The sequence below is a fragment of the Ruditapes philippinarum genome, unplaced genomic scaffold, assembly GCF_026571515.1.
Source record: "Ruditapes philippinarum isolate M1 unplaced genomic scaffold, ASM2657151v2 ctg3645_1_1_1_1, whole genome shotgun sequence".
In the NCBI taxonomy this organism is placed as follows: domain Eukaryota; kingdom Metazoa; phylum Mollusca; class Bivalvia; order Venerida; family Veneridae; genus Ruditapes; species Ruditapes philippinarum.
Genome location: NW_026866970.1, coordinates 253,668 through 273,884, shown reverse-complemented (window position 1 = coordinate 273,884; position 20,217 = coordinate 253,668). Strand labels below are relative to the sequence as shown.

Sequence of the window (20,217 nt, the reverse complement as noted above, 5' to 3'; positions counted from 1 at the left end):
CACATATATCGTATTAATAATACTAAATCCACAAAAGAACGTTCACTTTGCCTGTAGAATATAACGATTACAGCAGAAAATGTCGTATCAATTGAGATAATCCCTTTAACTGCAGTATGAATGAACTGATCAAGTGACACAAAACGGATGTTGAATACATAGAATCTACACACAGAATTATGTTATTAATTATTCATTTTTTAATTATCTTAACACCTATGCGACCAGTGTAGATCTAGATCAGCCTGCACATCCGTGCAAGGGAGTCAAAATCCAAAGGCTAAACTCACGGGACTCCAAGTCAGTAGTTCCCGTGAGCCTTGTTAGAATCAGAGACATAGAGATAAGCAGCTCTTATATACTCCATTGAAATATCACTCATGCCTATCAAAAAGTGTAGCAAATAAAACTAAATGGATGTACATTTGATCCTTAAATATTATATATACAGTACTCTTTCTTTGAAAGGTAAATCTTTCATCTATGGCTGCATGTTAAAATATTGGTAATTTTCCATGCCTTTCCCTTAGAAAAACATGGCAGAACATACCCACTGAGCCAGTTTTTTTGTCATATGAATAGTTTTGTAACAAAAAATATCAAGAAGTTCTCTTTAAAAATTGATGTATCATTTATTTAAATGGAAACTGTAAATATTTTTACCTGCAGCCATAGACAAATGCATAAGTTTTCAGAAAATGTATTATTTTACTGATTTTGATATCTGGTCAATAAGTTTTACTTGCTACAAGTTTTAAGTTTAGCAGGCACGCGCGATATTTTAACTGGCTAGGAAGAAGCCTATCTCTGTTATCTATGTCTCTGTTAGAATATGATTTTTAATAAAGTAAGAAAATGCATTTAAATACAATGTATGTCAAAACAGATCCAGATGAAATAATATCCTTTTTTCAGATGTATTACCATCATTGTTTTTTATCAATTACTGTTTCAACTGCTTGTCATAACGAGGCTTTGAATCTTGGCTATCGGTTTCATCTGCATTGGTCTTGTATTGCTTTACGGTCATGACTTGCTCTAATAAAAAGTAAATTGAATCTGCAGAAACTATGTTAAGGCTTTGTTCTAATCTGATAAATGTGAGTGTATTAAATGTTGATTTATATTTAAACAGGTGAACATTTGGTTGGACCATTTGACAAGTGTTTCTGCCAACAGAAAAAGGGACAAGGCAAAGGCGTCCGAGACACGGTCTTTGGAAAAGGTATTTAGGCACAATGACATTATGAGTTGAATTTCATAAATGATTGCCTCAACATTAAATGAGCCTGAGGCCAAAAAAACTCTTTTTTCTGAAAGCCATACAAAACATATGGGGTATTGCACTTCTGTGGTCTAAATATGTGTATATTTTTAATCATTGACATGGTGGGGAATCATTGATATGGTGACCTGTGATGTAACATGGTATCTTAAAGTCCCGTTATGCATTTGTAAACTTTATTTGAAATAAAAGAGTATTCAGTTTCACACCAATGACATCAAGTAGAATTCTGATGTAAAAATTTGCATTTGATTTCTTAAAGACATGAAACAAAATCTTGGAAATACTCTATAAATATATTGCGCTCATGTAGCGCAAATGTAATAACTGGAGGTATGTTTGGAGGAAAAAATAATTTCTGAAGAATAGTAATGCGGAAATGAACCATTTTCTTCAATAAGAGGATAAGTATGATATGTTTATTCAGTAATTGAAATTTTACTCACAAAAGCATTATGTTCCTTTAAACTTAAAATTGGTGGATTCTCCTGAAAAAGCACAATATTGTTTATAATGTCAGGGCCCTCGATCAACCAAATCTGCGGCCGATATTCGGCCGCAGTCCCCCACCAAAATAGTATGTTTTTTTCCCCCTAACAGAGGTAAAAATTCCCCCTCATAACATATAAAGTGTTAAAGAGAAAAATTAAAACTAATGTTGTTTTTGAAAATTAAAATCCATCTATTTGACGTCTATTTTGTAAGCGAAATATCGTACAGTACATGTCTGCACGTTTCCGTTTGTTCCCCCCCCCCCCAAAAAAAAAATCTACCGTCACATATTGGCCTTTCATCCTGTAAAAATGCTAAAATTTCAACAGAAATATGCAGAAGAAAATCACAATTCCCATCAACAATTTGATTTCAAATTGTTTATTCATGAAATCATTTTTTTTTGTCTTCAAAATGTTACATCAACCACGGTAAATTTTGCCGTGAATTACAAACTTGTAAGTTTTGTTTTCATGATACTTTATTAAATAACTGATGAAAAACGATCTTATAATAAACAATCAATCTAATTTTATATAATTTACATCAGAAACAACTAGAATTGTGGATGTGTAAACAGAAAACAAACAAATTTTCATTTGTCACATATTTTCGCGAGGCCGATTTTTACGAATGTTTTACAAAGTCAAGAAAAGGAAGCTTTGTCTTATTAGAAGGTGTGTTAGAACACTAGAAATGTAGTGTATGAATAGAATTTACTTTAGGTCCGTCCATCTATTGTTCATATTAGTGGAAATGGAGACATTTGTCTGGATGTGTTTCTAAATGATAAGGGGGGGGGGGGAATCATAAAGAAAGCTAAGCAGCATAAAGATCTGATGGTGTAAGGTGTAAAAAACTTTTCTTCAAATCTTATCAATCACTTCTGAACAGTTTAGTGTTACCTATTATGGATTTTTACATGTAAATAAAAAACAGCTGATATTTAAATAAGTGTATTTGATAATAAAAGAAAAGAGAAAAATTCCCCCCATACACTAAAATTCCCCCTGCTGAGGGTAGCGACCCGCTTCCCCCAAATTGGATTGAGGGCCCTGAATGTTACTGGGGGTTACTGCAAGTCCTGTCAGTGACGCATACTCCAAAATATTTTCTGTTAAACAAAGATATTGACAAAAATTCTCACATGGACACCAGAATCTGAAAGATTATCAATTGCTGCAATACCATGTCATGTAGTCTCCATATCACGTGATTCCCCACCATAATTGCAAGATTAGTTTGATAGACTTAGTACCAGCAGAATTGTTAGAAAATAATGTGTTTTAAAAAAAAAACGAAAATCAAAATTCAATACCATTTTTGTTCCAATAGAATTAAAAACAAGCTACTGTTTTATCTATCAAAAATATATGTTGAAAATCTTTGTTAAGTTGTGCTACTTAATTATTAATTTTTAAACAATCCAGGTTCAAGCTTCTATCCAGGCCCAAGCTCCTATTAAGGTTCAAGCTCCTATATATCCCGACTCAAGCTCCCATCCAGGCTCCTGCTACTATCCAGGTTCTCGAAGAAAGTGCACCAGATTGTGAGTACACCATGCAACTTAGCTTAAGAAAATTAAGTCAGTTCTTTTTGTAGCTTTGTGTTCATTGTTAGCTACGAGGGTTGTCCAAAAAATTCGTGCACTGCAATTATTGTCATGAGAGTTATTAATAAAAATAAATGAATTATATATCACTTGAAGGAGAAATCTGTCTCAAATAAGAAAACAAAAGAAACAGCCGAGTATCCGGCGTGTCGTGTAAAAGAATGGTCATTGAGTTACCTTAGTAACGTAATAGCGGCGCACGACAAAAGATTGGGTTAGTTCATTAATGTAATTGTATTAATTGTTTGTTGCTTGTAAAGTGGTATTTGCTTTTTATGTTATAATTTGTTTTTCTGTCAATAGAGGAAATAATAGATGCAAAGTATTGCGTAGTTTTTACTGTTTTTATGCAAAATACATGTAACATATTCCACCAGTGCATAAATATATTGGACAACCCTCGTCACATGCGCCGGCATTATGGACGGACGTCTGCCTGACCGGTTGTCATCGTCTACCGACTCTCTCTCTCTCTTTTCTACATGGCGTTTTTGCTATTTAAAAAGCAGCCTCCGTAACACTGAACTTGTCCCTCTTGCCCTTTTAAGTTCTTTGTAGGTATCTGTTGGTGTTTTACCAAAATTAATGATCGTCCGTATTTCCAGACGTTTAGCGACTAACATTTTCACGTAATTACACTATTGACGACCACACACAAATGTTTGTTTACGACAGTTACAATAGTGCAAATGGCGTCATATTTTTTAGTGACGTTAGGAAAACGTACACACACTTTTCCCTGAAAGTTAAAGTTAATATGTAGTGTTTAACGAATACCGTGATGCTTCAAAGTAATGAACTAACCCAATTTTTTGTCGTGCGCCGGTATTACGTTACCAAGGTAACTGTATGACGATTCGTTTTCACGACATGCCGGTTACACGTTTTTTTTTCTTTTGTTTTCTAATTTGAGATATAACTCCCCTTCAAGTGATATATAATTAATGTTTTTATATCAATAATTCTCACGACAATAACTGCAGTGCACGAATTTTTTGCACAACCCTCGTATAATTGACGTTTCTCCATGAAACTTGGTCAAAATGTTTGGCTGAAATCTTGGCAAAGTTCAAGGTTGGGTCATGTGGGGTCAAAAACTATGTCACTAGGTCAAATCTTAGAAATAGAATGCAAACACTTTAGAGGCCACATTTTTGGCCCATTCTTCATTAAACTTAGTGTAAATGTTCATCTCTATGAAATCTAGAACATGTTCAAAATTAGGTCATGAGGGGTCAAAAATTAAGTCACTAGGTCAAATCTTAGAACATTTTTGGTCCAATTTAAATGAAACTTAATAAATTTGAAACCTTAAAGATTATAAAAATGCCCTCTATTTCAGGTAAAAATGTGGAAGTGTCCAGGTTTGGCCGCAGGAGGAGGAAGAATGTCCTTTTTAATGACTTTTTGTGTTAAATGTTAAAATAAAATAAGAAGTTAAAGTGTTGTAAGTTTTTAACTCATCTGAGCTGTGAGCACGAAGCTATTGTGATCATGATAGGTGAATGTCTGTCTTCGCAAGTCTGATGTCCTCAACTTTTAGTGTTTTAACACTCTAAGAGGCAACAGATATGGTTCAATTATAATTAAGCTTGGTCAGCATGCTTACCATCCCTACAGAAACTGGGTCATGTGGAGTCAGAAACTATGTTAGTAGGTTTATTTTGTAGCTAAACTATAAATGTAAAATATTAAAGAGCTTATACGATCGATTGTGTGTCCGTGTCCGCAATGGTTTAAGTTTTTTAAGTCATACATTCTATTCTATGAAAGATATTCAATTGAAACTAGGTACGGTATTTAGTGGGACTACCACTACCATACTAAGAAGGCCTATAACCTGGATGCATTATTTTCAGAATTATGCCCCTTTATTACTTGAAAATACCCATTTTATATGTATCTTCAAAGTCTAATTATTTGAATACTATCAAAGTTATTAAACTACAATTGATACATATATACTCATTAGAGTGACTATACCTACCTTACTTCAGAGGCCCATTAATCTGGATTCATTATTTTCCTAATGATAAGCCTTTATACTTATATTTTTCATTGTTTTTGTGATAACAGTTTTATTTATTGATTGACCCTACCCTACCCCGGGGGCATTTGATGCACCAAGCAGTCTCAAGGGTGGGGATTTAGACAGAATTGGTTGTCTCTAGGGTGGGGATTTAGACTTCAAACATTTTAAGATGTCAAATTCCCCTAGGTCAGCCCGCCGCCCCCCCTCGGGCGGGCATAATATTGATAGGTGCATTAGTAATGAATCATCACGTGATTTTTTAATTTTCTTACCACTTCTTGACAAACATTCTCTGAGGCCAAAACACATGAAATAAAACAAGTGTTGCCAATATCGTAAGTTTCTGAAGGACGTATTTTATAAAATGGATACTAAAATCATCTTCACACAGACCATCCTCACTTCAGAATGTATGCATAATAATTTCTAAATGTATTTTAATTGCTGAAAATTAGTTTTGCTGTTTAGGTCTTTAAAATTTACTATTTAATGTGCAATACCCAGAACCTATATATTTGCCTTTATCATCATCTTGTAGCACCAACTTACAATGCCGGTGCTTGGGGGCCAAAACACGAACAAGCTAAATCAAATATAGCCTTCCGTTTCTAGTGTTGTTTATGGATTTTTTTTTATTTGATTGTACTTAAAAAGCCTGTAAAAAGGCACCCCGTGCATGCAATCTGAGATGTTATAAATCCGATTCTTAAAAACCACAAAATTCTTGTATTTGTGATTATTTTCGGTTACCCACGATAGTTCCATTATTGCTTGTTTAATAATGCTTAATCACCAGTAGGTCACTTAATCACATAATACCTGATTTTGACGACAACCTATGATAACTTATTCCTATTCAACTTTCCATTTTATTACATTTTTTTTTATTCCGCATTATTTACTTGTGAGGACCAAACGCCGCTGATTACGGGGTTTATTGAGTTAAATAGAAATTTAGTTCTATTTGCCCGTTGTGTACACCGGATTTGAGAGGCCGGTGTGTGGCCAGAAATCCTGAGCAGGACTCGCATTACTAGAGTTTCATCAAAAATGGCAAATATAACCCCGACAGACTTCTTGTTCAGCAGTTTCTATAGATGATCGGGGATTCGCCAAGATTTATGTTATGCTACATGTATGATAACAAAATTGTAATTATATATGAATTTTTAACACATGTGGCTAGAGATTCTCAGTTTAAAAATAGGAAGTGAAGGGAGGTTACACAATTACATAGTAATATATAACTATTACTGAGTTATCTTGTTTTGATAAAATAATAAGCCATTTTAAAATACAAATGTATACCATATATGCTTAATTATATTTTTTACTTTAAGTGAAATGGTTTACATCAGTCAATGCTTAGTGTGTTATTGTTAATATTGCTTTGAAAGAACACGAAGAAGTAAACTGAGATTATAGTGAAAGATGACAATGATGTGCATCTTTTGTAATGCAAAGAATGAATGTCACTACGTCAGTTGATTCGTCCTCATAAAGAAAACTAGTGTATACTTTAAAGGTACACAAACCCAAGAATAGTCTGTGTCCTTAAATATGGGAAACATTCCCTTATGTTAAGTCAGTCACCAACTTTAGTTTTCGCATATTGTTATGCTCAGTATTAGTATTATGACGTTCTACCAAAGTTGTTACATCCTTCAATCTCTTTTTGCAAAAGAGTATGCCTGAGCTTGCAGGTACATAAAATTAAAATTATCACCATTGAAAAGCACACCCAATATTTGTAATTGGAGTATTTTTAACTAAATTACTAAAGAACTCCTCACGAGACTTTTGTAACAAAAATACCGCACCGATGGTAAATGATGAGGTGAGTATATACCGCACCGATGGTAAATGATGAGGTGAGTATATACCGCACCGATGGTAAATGATGAGGTGAGTATATACCGCACCGATGGTAAATGATGAGGTGAGTATATACCGCACCGATGGTTAATGATGAGGTGAGTATATACCGCACGATGGTTAATGATGAGGTGAGTATATACCGCACCGATGGTAAATGATGAGGTGAGTATATACCGCACCGATGGTTAATGATGAGGTGAGTATATACCGCACCGATGGTTAATGATGAGGTGAGTATATACCGCACCGATGGTAAATGATGAGGTGAGTATATACCGCACCGATGGTAAATGATGAGGTGAGTATATACCGCACCGATGGTAAATGATGAGGTGAGTATATACCGCACCGATGGTAAATGATGAGGTGAGTATATACCGCACCGATGGTTAATGATGAGGTGAGTATATACCGCACCGATGGTAAATGATGAGGTGAGTATATACCGCACCGATGGTAAATGATGAGGTGAGTATGTAATCTTACCTATCTGATATTTTACGAAATCTGCATTCATTCATTAACTAATTTATTATATTACCAAAAAAATTCTTCATTTGATAAATTATCCCCCTTTTGTCACGCAGCCAAGCCCTAAAGCGGCGGGGAAATAAATTACACGTGCTTGAAATATATGGGCTTAATAAGCGTAGGAAAAGGAAAAGCGCAGAAGTTATTTGCCTGTTTTATATTGTTTATTCCAAAAACATGTTGGATTTTATCACCAGCAAACAAAGTTTATTTACTAACTCGCAATTTTCTAGTATAATAATTTTTTTGCACCTAAACGTTGATATTACAACAGATTGTTTTCAAGTTCAGTTCTATTGGAAAAAGATTAAGTATACTAAAGATCGTATGGAAACTCATGCAAAATAATTTGGATATTCTACACCGGGAGTTGTTGTAGGCGTCCTTATAGTGTTGGAAAGAAGTAAGGTTTTACAGGTTACGTGGTGTGTCACGTGAGATGACGGCGCTGTGCAAGAAACAAGTTAGAGGAACGTGGCAAAACGGGCTTTCATGCATATATGTAGGGACGCTCAGCTTCAAACAACAAGTTCGATGCCCTAAAGTGGCACAGAGGCTTGCACATAAATATATTTAAGGTTCTAGATGTTCTATAGTTTTCTTCATCTATAGGATTAAAAATGGTGTCAGGGCGCTGTTGTTTACTATTGGTTGTTGCCAATATATCGTACGCTTATAATGGCGCTGCGACCTTTTCGAACTCAAACTGGGCACTTTGCAGTGGCCGGATCACTTACACACGAATGGATGGTCGATAGAACACATTTTTGACTACATATTGGTGAAAAACCAAGTGTTTATAGAAGCAAAATTTCACGTCATATTTTGACAGATTATTTTCACATGATGTTCAATTTTTGTGTTGTAAAATACCAATTACTGATTGATTTCTAACGTTATACAATATTTATATACTATATTACTATATTTATTAAGGATATTTTTGAAAAATTCATTTAATGAAAATCAAATGCATATTACACGTATAAATTTATTTCATGCCCTTGCTTTGTATGTTAAAAGTACCCAAGGTACTCCCCCTGTATGCTTATATAACTGAGCCGCGTCACAACAAAGCCAACATAGTGCGTTTGCGACCAGCATGGATCCAGACCAGCCTGCGCATCCGCGCAGTCTGATCAGGATCCATGCTGTTCGCTATCAATTTCTCTACTTATAATAGGGTTTGTAAGCGAACAGCATGGATCCTGATCAGACTGCGCGGATGCGCAGGCTGGTCTGGATCCATGCTGGTCGCAAACCCATTATGTTGGTATTGTCGTGACGCGGCTTATATTTGTCAATTTCTTGGTTTGAGAGAAATAAAAATATTTGTATTTGTATTATTTGTGTAAATATTTTGTATTATTATAATAATATCGTTTGTTTGTTTAAAAAAATAAAACATGGCGGCCTTAGCAACGTGATAATTAGACTGGTATTCATAATAGGAAATTATAGAATTATATATAAATCATCACACGAATGGTAATTTAAAAAAAAAATACTCGTCGATTAAAAAGTATCTGCGTCGGCCGGGAATCGAACCCGGATCGACTGCTTGGAAGGCAACCATGCTAACCTTTACACCACCGACGCTATATCTGTAACGAAAGAAGAAGTATTTTTAAACATGTTTGATACACAGGCCACGTCAGCGATCTAGCTACTGCATGTAGCATGTCTGTTATTCTAACATCTTTCAACTTCTCACACATAAATATAGCGTATATGAGATAAAAACTTTGAAATATGTGTAGCCTTCATATTGTCTGGTATGAAAGGGAAGCAAAAAAATAATAATACATTATATACTGAACATATGTAAATCGCAGACTAAATGTGTGATTCAAAGACACTGAATTTCCCAGTACTTAACATATTCTGTTATATAATTCTTCATCCAACTTTTTTGTCGTTGCATAGATATAAAGGTAAATTTATATATATGCATACAATAACAATATAAAAAATGCGGGGACAAGAAATTTATAATACAACAAAGAAACGTTGCTCATATAGTTTTGTTACTCATACATTATTATGGTGGTCAATTTATGAATTGGATCATTTCTTTCTCAATAAAATTACATGCATGTCCCAGATCATGGACAAGACCCTATATAAGATCTGATACACCCCCTACCCTAAGTGTAAACCGACACGTCAAATAAATGAAATTGACTTTTATTTTTATCTTTTAAGACTGTACTAAGGACTTTGAGGTTTAAGGTATTTAATTCCCTAGGTGGTCCGAGTATTAAATCGCAGTCTGTCCCTTTGTTCTTAATAATTAAATGATTAATCTTATTAGATATATATATATATTGCTCTCAAAAGTTTACTCATTCCATTTATAAGGCATGAACTTTATTCCATGCCACGTACTCGTAGGTTTAACATATTGTGTTAATCAAACTGATGTGCATGTACTGATGTGCACGAGAAAATGTCCTTGACACCAGAGTTAAACGTGTTAAATATTAAATATTGATGACAAAGTAGATATATATATATATTTAAACACACTGTTACTGGCATTTCAAACTCTTAACTGTCCGTAAATAAATCTTACATGCAGACGAACTGACACGAAATGTAAATCTTAACATGCAGTAAATGTAATTACTCTTACAACATCAAAATCCTGTAGTTTCATGAGACGTTTAGATTTTATTATATATTGGTTGTAAATTATTTTACAAGTTACAATTTATATATAAAGCAGTATTAAAGTATATTTAAAAGCTGTTAATCTTCTGCTTGTAGATTACAAAAAAATGATAAAAAATCCAAAATACCTTTATGAAATAAATATGTCTACATATTTCTTTAAGAGCGATTGGTGTATGCATGAAATGATTGTTAAACGGTTAATCCTACTTAAAAAAGCAACATACATGTAATTTGTTCCGGAACATAATTATTATTCATTTTACGTGCAATAGTCATATGCGTGTAAAATAACAGAGATATTCTATGATACAAATATTTCAAAAATAGACTATAATTATTTTTTACCATTATTTAATTTTAAAAAGATATTTCATAAGTTATCTCGCTTCATAGCATTCTAACGGTTGTTAAGTTCACATAGCATGCCCATATAAGGTCTTTGTAACAATTTTACAATACTGCAAAATTTCTTGTTAAATAGACATCTATTAATTTTTGGTTGCCTTGGGGGGGGGGGGGGGGGTAGCACTGTTACTATAGCAATTCTAGGCCATATGACCCAACCATCTGCAATTCTTTTAATATCTTTATGGGACCTTCGGATGAGGAATTAATGCATGGTAATCATTTAAGTGCAACTTTTTTTGGCTTCTCCTGTGTCGCGTTTGGATTTTATAAAGAAAGTCTTCGTTTTCCGAACATCCCTTGATACCTACAATGTAAAATGAAAACTTACTTTACTTTTAAACTTGAAAAATCCTATTAAAATGACGTGTCAAGTATATGAAATCCATTTACATGGGTAACGATATAAAAAGTTAAATGTCACACGCATATTTTTCAGGTCAAACTGAATATTGACGAACATTTTTTTTTTGCTTTAAAAACAATATGACGTACTATTGTCTTCATTTGAGTGACAGTTAACATTTGACAAGTAATTAATTAGTCGCTCTATATATATATACACTTGTCTTGTGTTATTTTATGACGAACGCGGTTTAAAGCAGGGAGACATTCTCTTTCCTTGTCTGTTCAGTGTATTGTGTTATAATTTTTCTTAATAAACATTCAGTGTTATGCAGGATTGAAATGATTTCGTTTGAAATGATTTTATTTTTAAAATTTGTATAAAGAAACATGTTTTGCTTGATGATAAAGGACATAACTCTTCACATCTTTAACATCTTATTCGTGTCAACTAATTTGGATATAATCTGTTTTCCGCTAATTATTCGACATCAAAGACACTAGATAGGAGTTGAATAAATACATAATTAATATGCAGATGACAACGTTTTAATAAATCACAATCTGAAACAGTTTGAAATGAATAAATAAATGTCTTGGTCTTCTATTTGAATGTCTTATATTTGAACAGTTCATCTTTCGAGATAAAAAAATACACACACATGTAGTGAGTGGAATGGAAAACAATCAAAATTACTAAATTAGTTCTGCAAGTGGAGTTACAGAAAAGTGAATAAAGGAAAAGAAAAGTTATGTGAATAGCGTGTAGGCGTTTACAAACATAGGCGACGAGGAGATCACATATTTCGCGTGGAGAGGCTTTGCTTTATACGTGTATATACATCATAAATATAACTTAAACAATGAAATGACACAAGTGGTCAAGATTTCTATGTCATCCTTCAGATTTGTTTTTGTTATTTTGCAAAAACAGTACGGACGACTTGCAAAACAGAACAGAAAACATTGGACAGTATAAATTATGATATCTCTATAAAGTTTGTTGTACTTTTCAAAGTGTTTATGTCATTGTTATTTAAGAACTGATACTGGTCCATGTACAAACCTTCTGTTTACTACCATTTAAAGTCTGAGTTTTATGGCGATAAAAGAATACATTACTTGATAAGCATTACTTTTTTGACTTCCTGACGTAAACAAATGTTTCTGTTCATGTTAATTATCTTATGTTTTAACAATGCTAAATTTGACAAGATTTTCGTGCTATTTCTGCATTATTGCAGTTGTAAAGTCGGTTTTAATAGAAGTAAAACAACAGAACGTAACCATTAACCCTTTAGAAAGAGAAACACCAGACAGTGATTGTAATGCTGACACCTGCTTGACTTTGGGTAAAAAATGCGAAAATGATGGCGAATGCGTCACTGATCCAAGCACTTGCAAATCAAAGTGCGCATGCGCTAAGGGTTATTATGGCGGTCGATGCCAGTACGAGTCAGAAAAAAGAAACACCAGTGAAGAAATCGAGAACAGAGATCTAAGAGGTGTCACATTCAAGACGACCTTAACTGAGTGCTCAGGTCAAGTCTGTATGCATGGCGAGTGTGTTCCTGCGCCGTTTGGTACAACTCGATGCCATTGTAACGATGGCTGGTTTGGCGAGAATTGTGGTACCTTCGGTTCAGTGATAGATGACGATTTCCTTAAGTCGTTAACTGAAAGTTTTCACGAAAAGCTATCGAAAGTAGAAAACAAAAAGCGTTTACATACTGAAGAAGGGGATCGACATCCAAAAAATATATCTGGTTTTGTAATAAACAAAATGGATGTGTTTAAAACACTGAAAAATAATTCAGTATTAAGTTTAGCTAGAAAGGAGAAGAATACAGGAGTAGACATTCAGCAAGCAGGGAAGCCATTGCATACAAAGCATGTTGAAATAACTGAAAGTCTTGAGAAGTCTGAAAATGATACTATCATTGAAAACAGCCTTAATGCAAAATACAACGTTTGTGACGAAGACTATATTGAAAGAAGTAAAGAAGAGAGAACGTGTGAACATGTTAAAGGCATTGAATGCGTGTATGGTGTTTGTAATGAGACACTTATAGATTATGGAACCTGGACCGGGTATAACACAACGTGTAGCTGCGATTATGGAGCAAGAGGTATTAAGTAATTATATACTGCAATGTATACATACATTTCATGTACATGTATATAAAGACTTTCATAAACGTTACATACGCGATAAGAAGGTGATATTTAGGTTTTCATTTTATGTTAATTTCATAAATGAGACAGATTATGAATGACTATATTTACAGTATGCATGTATGTTCAAATTTGCTGCTTTGGACTTTCTTTAAAGATTCTTATTTTCTCCATTTTATATTTTACTTTTAGCATCAACCGTTTTTTTTTAAAATTGCATTACGTTTATGCACGTGCCATGCATGAACTGTGCATAAATATTGTAACGACTAACTCCTCTTTTCATGTTCGTAACACTAGTCTCAAGGCAAGGCTTTGCTCGTAAGTCAATGAAGCACTTCATAGACGGATACTCGCGTGTATTATACGCCAACTTTGGAAAATATCATGACGTCTTTTACGAACCTTTCAATATCGACAAAAATAAAAAGAGGAACATCTCTGACTCTGAAAACTACTCTAATTTTGGCAGATATTTGAGTGTCGGAGCACAACAATGCACCATTTTCCAAATGCTCCGGGGTGGACCCTCACACCGGCCAGCTTCACCGCTCATGAGGCTGGTCGCATACGTCGTCAACTAAAATTTCCTAAGCACCCCGGAACCGGAAGTTAGAAAACCGTCCCTGGTCTCCAGTAACTGTATTCTCATTCCGATGAACGCTTGGTAATATTTTATATGTATATAACTTTAATGCTTATACAGAATTCCACTTTATTTCCAACAAATGGAAGCTTCAAAATGTAAAATGGAAGCTTCAAAATGTTGTTTCTTTTGATGAACAGGTCTGTTTTGTGAAAATAAATGTTGCTTGCATTGTGGGGAGAACGGCAAATGTGACCTTCGCCCTGACGGAGATAACCTCACGGAACATTGTAACTGCAGACGACGATATACCGGATTCTTTTGTGAGATTTTTCTGCCTGATCCTGTTAGTAAGTATCTAAAAATGACTAAAAACATTTCTTGCTTGAAAATAATGTTATAGTACTAGTTGTAGTACTAAATATATACTAACAAAATATTTTAAAATCATCTTTTCCACTAATGCAAAAAGACAGTGGTTAAAAACCTCAATGCTTAGCTATCTGACATAGGCTTAAGTGTTTTCCTTTGCTTTGTTCTCAACTTTAATAAGCTTTATAAATACATGTATATAAAATAACACGTCTTTTTGGTGAAATTGGTGAAATATGAACGGCTAGCAAAACCACAATATACAAGGAAGTGCATATTTACTGAATATAAATGTATAAAAACAGAAAAAAAAATCAAAAACTTGTTTACATATTATGACATGCACACGAATGTTACGCGAAAATACTGATTTTTTCCTACAGAGATGATTGAGGACACGTGGTATATGTGGGTTGTTGGTGTCTGTGTAGCGACATTTGTCATACTGGTCACCCTAGCGGTTGTTGGTCCATACTTTATGTGGAAACACAGAGTTATCCTAGTCATGAAAATAGTCCACTATTTCCAGGCGTATGAAGATGACGGTAAGACACCACTTAATATAAATCACACTACCAGTTTGTGCCCTGAAAAAGGTCTTGATGAAAACGTCGACGGAGTGTAATATTTAATACCACGTTGTATGTCTTCGGGTCTGTATCTAACTAATTGGTCAATCTTATTATGTTAGTATCCCTCGTAAAATGCAGTTCTCGTGGGAAATTTTCGTCCATAAAATTGTAAAAAAAACTAAGTATAAATTCTCAAAATTAAATTTCTTTTTAAAATGAATAATGGATACTTACATAAGAAAAAAAAAAGTTCATACTATTTCGGGAACCGACAACACCAGAGTACATAAAGGTCACTTAATATATATGTATATAATGGATACTTACATAAGAAAAAAAAAGTTCATACTATTTCGGGAACCGACAACACCAGAGTACATAAAGGTCACTTAATATACATGTATTTAAATGGCCAAGGTCAATGATGCCAAACAATAAGATGTCGACTAATTTTCTTTTAAATTATTTCTTAGTTACGTCCTTATGCATTTAGCTAAGCCAATTCAAAGGATTCCAATTTTAATACTAATGTGTTTATAGACTTTGGCTCGAGGGTTTATATATATAAGCGCGTGAAGGACATTACATTCGTTAGAAATCCACCTGTAAATTAATGAGTTAAATTGCCCGACTTTGACTTAAAAACAGCACTTTTTCCACTAACGGATCATTTCTTATAATTAATTTGAATGCGGCATGATCTTCCACCGATAGCCCGTGAGTATATCTATTTAATTGTTGTTTTAAAAAGTTATGAAGCATAACCAAATGACACGATGAGAATATAGTTGAGACATATCAAACACGAGGACTTCAATATTTAGACATTCAACAAAACATGGCATGTGTTTAAAATAAAACAAACAAGCTGAATATAAAAAACCTTATTTTTCAGTATTTGTGATGAAAGAGGATGTGTAAATTCCAATCCCTTGTCTTATTTTCGTGTTTCCGAAGTGAAACAAAAGTTGTCGGGCCTGTGACACCATGTTCTGGAACTTGTTCAGCTATTGTTATTTATTGTTGTGACTAATCTAAGTATTAAGTTTAAACTGCCAATAAATGTTGGACAATTCGTCTAAATACGCAAATGGATGTAAAATGACATATGTTTGAAAAATTGCATGCCAGATAAAATGATAATACTTTTAATGATAATCTTGGTTACTTAAAGGGACTCCACTGAGGTTTAATAGTCTAAAAACATAATATTTGGATTTCTTACATGAATGAGCTGGGGCACTTAAAACAGAAATACATGCAAAGATAGTTAAGTAATATACTAAATTTAGATAAAATAAATTGAAAATCGTATTTTTATGTTTTTCTAAGCCCGATTTGAGTGAAAATGGTTTAAACGCTTGTCATTTTACAATTTGAATTATTATTCTGGAAAAAATGAAGTGCGCGAATGATCTTAAATTTTGCACTAGGATTAGTGGTCTAAACCTACATCAAAAATATTTTCAGTCCCATCATGTCAAAAAACCTCAATGGAGTCCCTTGAAGAATCAAAAAACCTCAATGGAGTCCCTTTAAGAAAACAATTCTTCTTCAACTAAAACTGTTGAGTTAATTCTTCTTTTACATCTATTTACATTATCTAGTTAAGATTTCTTTTGTTTGACTTAACCCCAACTAGCTACTATTCAAACTATATGATTTTACAAACGATTCAATTCAATATATTATTATCAATTATGTAAGAGCATCTCGTCGTATATTCAACAAATCTCGTCTTATTCCTGCACACTAATTAAAGTTTAGAGACCAGTCGCACCTTCCTCAACCGGAACGATTGACACATTTCCGTCAATTTCCGGTCGAGGTATACCGATTGTTTAAGTTCCGGAATACCCATAAATGTTATGTATGGTGGCTGATTTACGCCATGTCGTATTTTCGCTTCTTCGCCTGCGAAAACACGAAGGGGCGTTAAAGTTCGCTATTTCGGATTTTCGTGACAAAAAAAGCGAAAATACGACAAAAAATATATCGTGTATATATAGTCGCATTCCATCTGAGGCACATTTTGCGGCGAAGAAGCGAAAATACGACATGGCGTAAATCAGCCACCATAGTTATGCGGGAAACAAATAATAAATTATTACCGCATCAATCAGATTTGAATCAAATACTTTATCATTTCAGATGAGAAAGAATGGGATGCTTTCGTGTCATACAAGTCTCATCCTACGGACGAAAATTTCGTCGTACGTGTTCTCTACCCTAAACTGGAGAAAGAGCTGGGGTTCAAACTATGCTTGCATTTCAGAGACTTCGTACCAGGAGAAAGTAATTATCATTTATATACTATTAGTAAGATAAGATTTTGACGGGACATACGGTTGAATATAGTGAGATTTATATTACCCCCGAGGTCGCTATTTTATTATTTAGTGACCAATGGTGCAGTCTGGGATGGTAAAGAGCGTGTCAACCAAAGAAAATTCGAGACATTTGCAATAATTTAAAAATCTGGAAACAAAGTGATCCCTCGGAAGCATTAATCACAACAAAATTACAAGAGAATTTTACAAATGTAGTAGCTTTGCTATTCCATAATCATGATACTGAAACAAGAACATTTTATATATCATAGCAAAACTTGTCGCTATGATAGAATGGCCCTTTTTCTTTGAGCTTCTGGTTACATTTGTTATAATTCTCGGGGTATGACTGTTCAGATATTTCTGTTTAAGAGGTCGTTATTCTACTTACGGACTAATGTTCATTATACAAAACTAGATGCTTTTCACAATGGGCATTTATTACGGACACTTTTGACTATTTAGAAACATATACATATTCTTTTGTTTCCAGCAATTTCAAACAATATTATAAATGCTGTTGAAGGATCAAGAAGAACCATCATGGTCCTAACTCCACGATACGTGGAGAGTGAATTCACTAGGTTTGAATACCAAAAAGCCCAAACAGAAATGCTGAAGAGAAAACACCGAATTATTCCGATTATGCTTGAAGACATTTCCGAGGTATCCGACATTGATAAGAACCTAAAAGGTATCATTGGTTCAGTGACTTACCTGGAATGGCCAAGCACTGAGGACACTAGTAACAGCTCAAAAAAACTGGATAAATTTTGGAAAAGATTGCAATTGTCCCTTCCTAAAAAGAAAGTCACAGACTGTGAGAAGAGCGCATTAAGTTGCTCAAGTCCGCCTATTGTAAGTTCGTTAAGTCCCTCTGGAAAACATGCAAGCGTCTCAAGTGACAGAGACTCTGGTTTCAAAGGTTCGGTGACGTCAGATAGAAGCAGAGGTAGCACTGCGAGCGAGTCTATAGAAAACTGGTGGGTAAGTGACAGCACGTACGCACAAATTAATGACGTGTTTCGTGACGACATAAGCGAGTCTGTTCAACCTTTAACTGAAGAGGAAGAGTTTGAACTAATTGCAAAGGGGTCAAAACAAAATGACAACAGTGATAAGCTTACCTATGATTATGTTGACATGGAACATGATCGCTACATAGAGTTTAAACCAGAAGATAACCCGCCATCTGCAAGGCTTACGAGAAAAATAAAACAGGAAACAACTAACGACTTTGGAGTGGAAGAAAATATGCAAACCGGAATTGTCAAGAAAGAGCTACCGGAGAACTACATTGAATTTGAATTAGAAGAAAATGTCCGACCGGCAAGTATTTTAAAGAAAGATTTACCTGGGAACTATATTGAGTTTGAATTAGAGGAAAATTCTGGTCCAGAAAGTATTGTTATGAAAGATTTACCTGAGAATTATATTGAATTCAAAATCAAAGACGCATCACCGAATGCAAGTGTTATCAAAAAGGAGTTACCTGAAAATTATATTGAATTTAACTTGGAAGACAGCTCGCCATCCTCCAGTTTTGGTGCAGATGAGTTACCGGAAAATTATATAGAGTTTAAGGCTGAAGACAACCCACCATCACCAAGCTTGTTAAGGAAAAAGTATCCTACAGTACAATTAGACATTGAAGATTACATTGAAGTGGACGTATAGATAGATGTTTGATCATTTGCACACGTTGGTGTACTTCTTAGTATTGGTGAAGGAGCTAGCTATGGCTTCTATTCCTTGAAAACGAACCTTAGGACCACAAATTGGAATCAGAAAATTGTACATGTACTTTGTATAATCTAAGATCATAACTTGCTCGACTTACCTAGATATATTACATAGTAAAATGGAGACTATGTAAACGGACCTCGAAATATCTGGTATCTGGAAAATGTCTGTTTTTAATTGCTTATAACACAACCTTATCAAAACTTGCTTTATAAGAGTGTTGAAGTTAAAGGTGATAGCGAATGAATAAATTGCGATGCGCTCATGTACGCGAGGGTGTGTTCGGAATGTGTCTATATCATTGTAATATTTTTATTAGAAAAGTTGAATGATGGAGGATTGCTAGATGCTACATTCACATTTTTCATGAAATATATTGTTATGCATAATAATGAATTTAGATCTAGAAGTTTATATATTTTTATGCACTTTTGTAAATAAACAGTAAACATGAATAAAATTTAACATACATGTATAACGCTCAAAAGTGTAAACAATAATCTTTGCTGCCAACGTAATAATCGGTCAGTTCTATAAAGCGATAATTTCATTACGAGTACAGGCGGTTATTTGATTCTCACTAAAGTAGTTTGGTTTTATGTCGTACCTACATGGTATGTCATATGGAGACTTGCCATTTTACTGGTGGAGAAAGACTTTGTGTGCCATTCCGTGCAGTATTTGCAGTATGCACGGACGGGTACCACGAGTAGAACCACGGGGTCCGCAAGCTAGCTTCCTAACATAAAAGCCCTTGTCAGGATTCGAACCCACGTCAGGAGCCGAGCTTAAAGTTACTGAAAGTCACAATTCAGGAATCCAGTACTTTGATAAATGCCTGGTAAAGAAAATACCCAAGACACAAACCATTCCATTATACTAATAGCTTATTCTGATATTGATGCCTACCTACAATGAAATGGAACACAAATCAAAACTTATTTCTTTAATGCTTTTATTTCTTAAAAATTAATATGAGCCGCGCCATGACAAAACCAACATAATGGGTTTGCAACCAGCATGGATCCAGACCAGCCTGTGCATCCGCGCAGTCTGATCAGGATCCATGCTGTTCGATATCAGTTTCTCTACTTGTTATACGGTTTGTATTCGAACAGCATGGATCCTGATTAGACTGCGCGGATGCGCAGGCTGGTCTGGATCCATGCTGGTCGCAAACCCA

General features: G+C 34.4%; 1 protein-coding gene and 1 non-coding gene across 3 annotated transcripts; one reads left to right on the top strand and one right to left on the bottom strand.

Moving 5' to 3' along the window:
* Nucleotides 1-9,357: 9,357 nt before the first annotated feature.
* On the bottom strand, nucleotides 9,358-9,429 carry Trnag-ucc (transfer RNA glycine (anticodon UCC)). Its single transcript has one exon. It is a non-coding gene; the product is annotated as a tRNA-Gly (tRNA).
* Nucleotides 9,430-11,334: 1,905 nt separating this feature from the next.
* LOC132734378 (uncharacterized) lies at nucleotides 11,335-20,146 on the top strand. 2 transcript variants are annotated; one of them, XM_060721112.1, is made up of 5 exons: nucleotides 11,339-13,385; nucleotides 14,218-14,367; nucleotides 14,773-14,934; nucleotides 17,113-17,256; nucleotides 17,785-19,723. In XM_060721112.1, exons 1-5 carry the CDS (start codon nucleotides 12,455-12,457, stop codon nucleotides 18,966-18,968), a joined length of 2,571 nt encoding a protein of 856 aa, XP_060577095.1. In that variant the 5' UTR covers nucleotides 11,339-12,454; the 3' UTR covers nucleotides 18,969-19,723. The 2 variants fall into 2 exon arrangements, with proteins under 2 accessions (XP_060577096.1, XP_060577095.1); XM_060721113.1 differs by lacking the exon at nucleotides 14,773-14,934 and having other exon boundaries at nucleotides 11,335-13,385; nucleotides 17,785-20,146.
* Nucleotides 20,147-20,217: the final 71 nt, after the last annotated feature.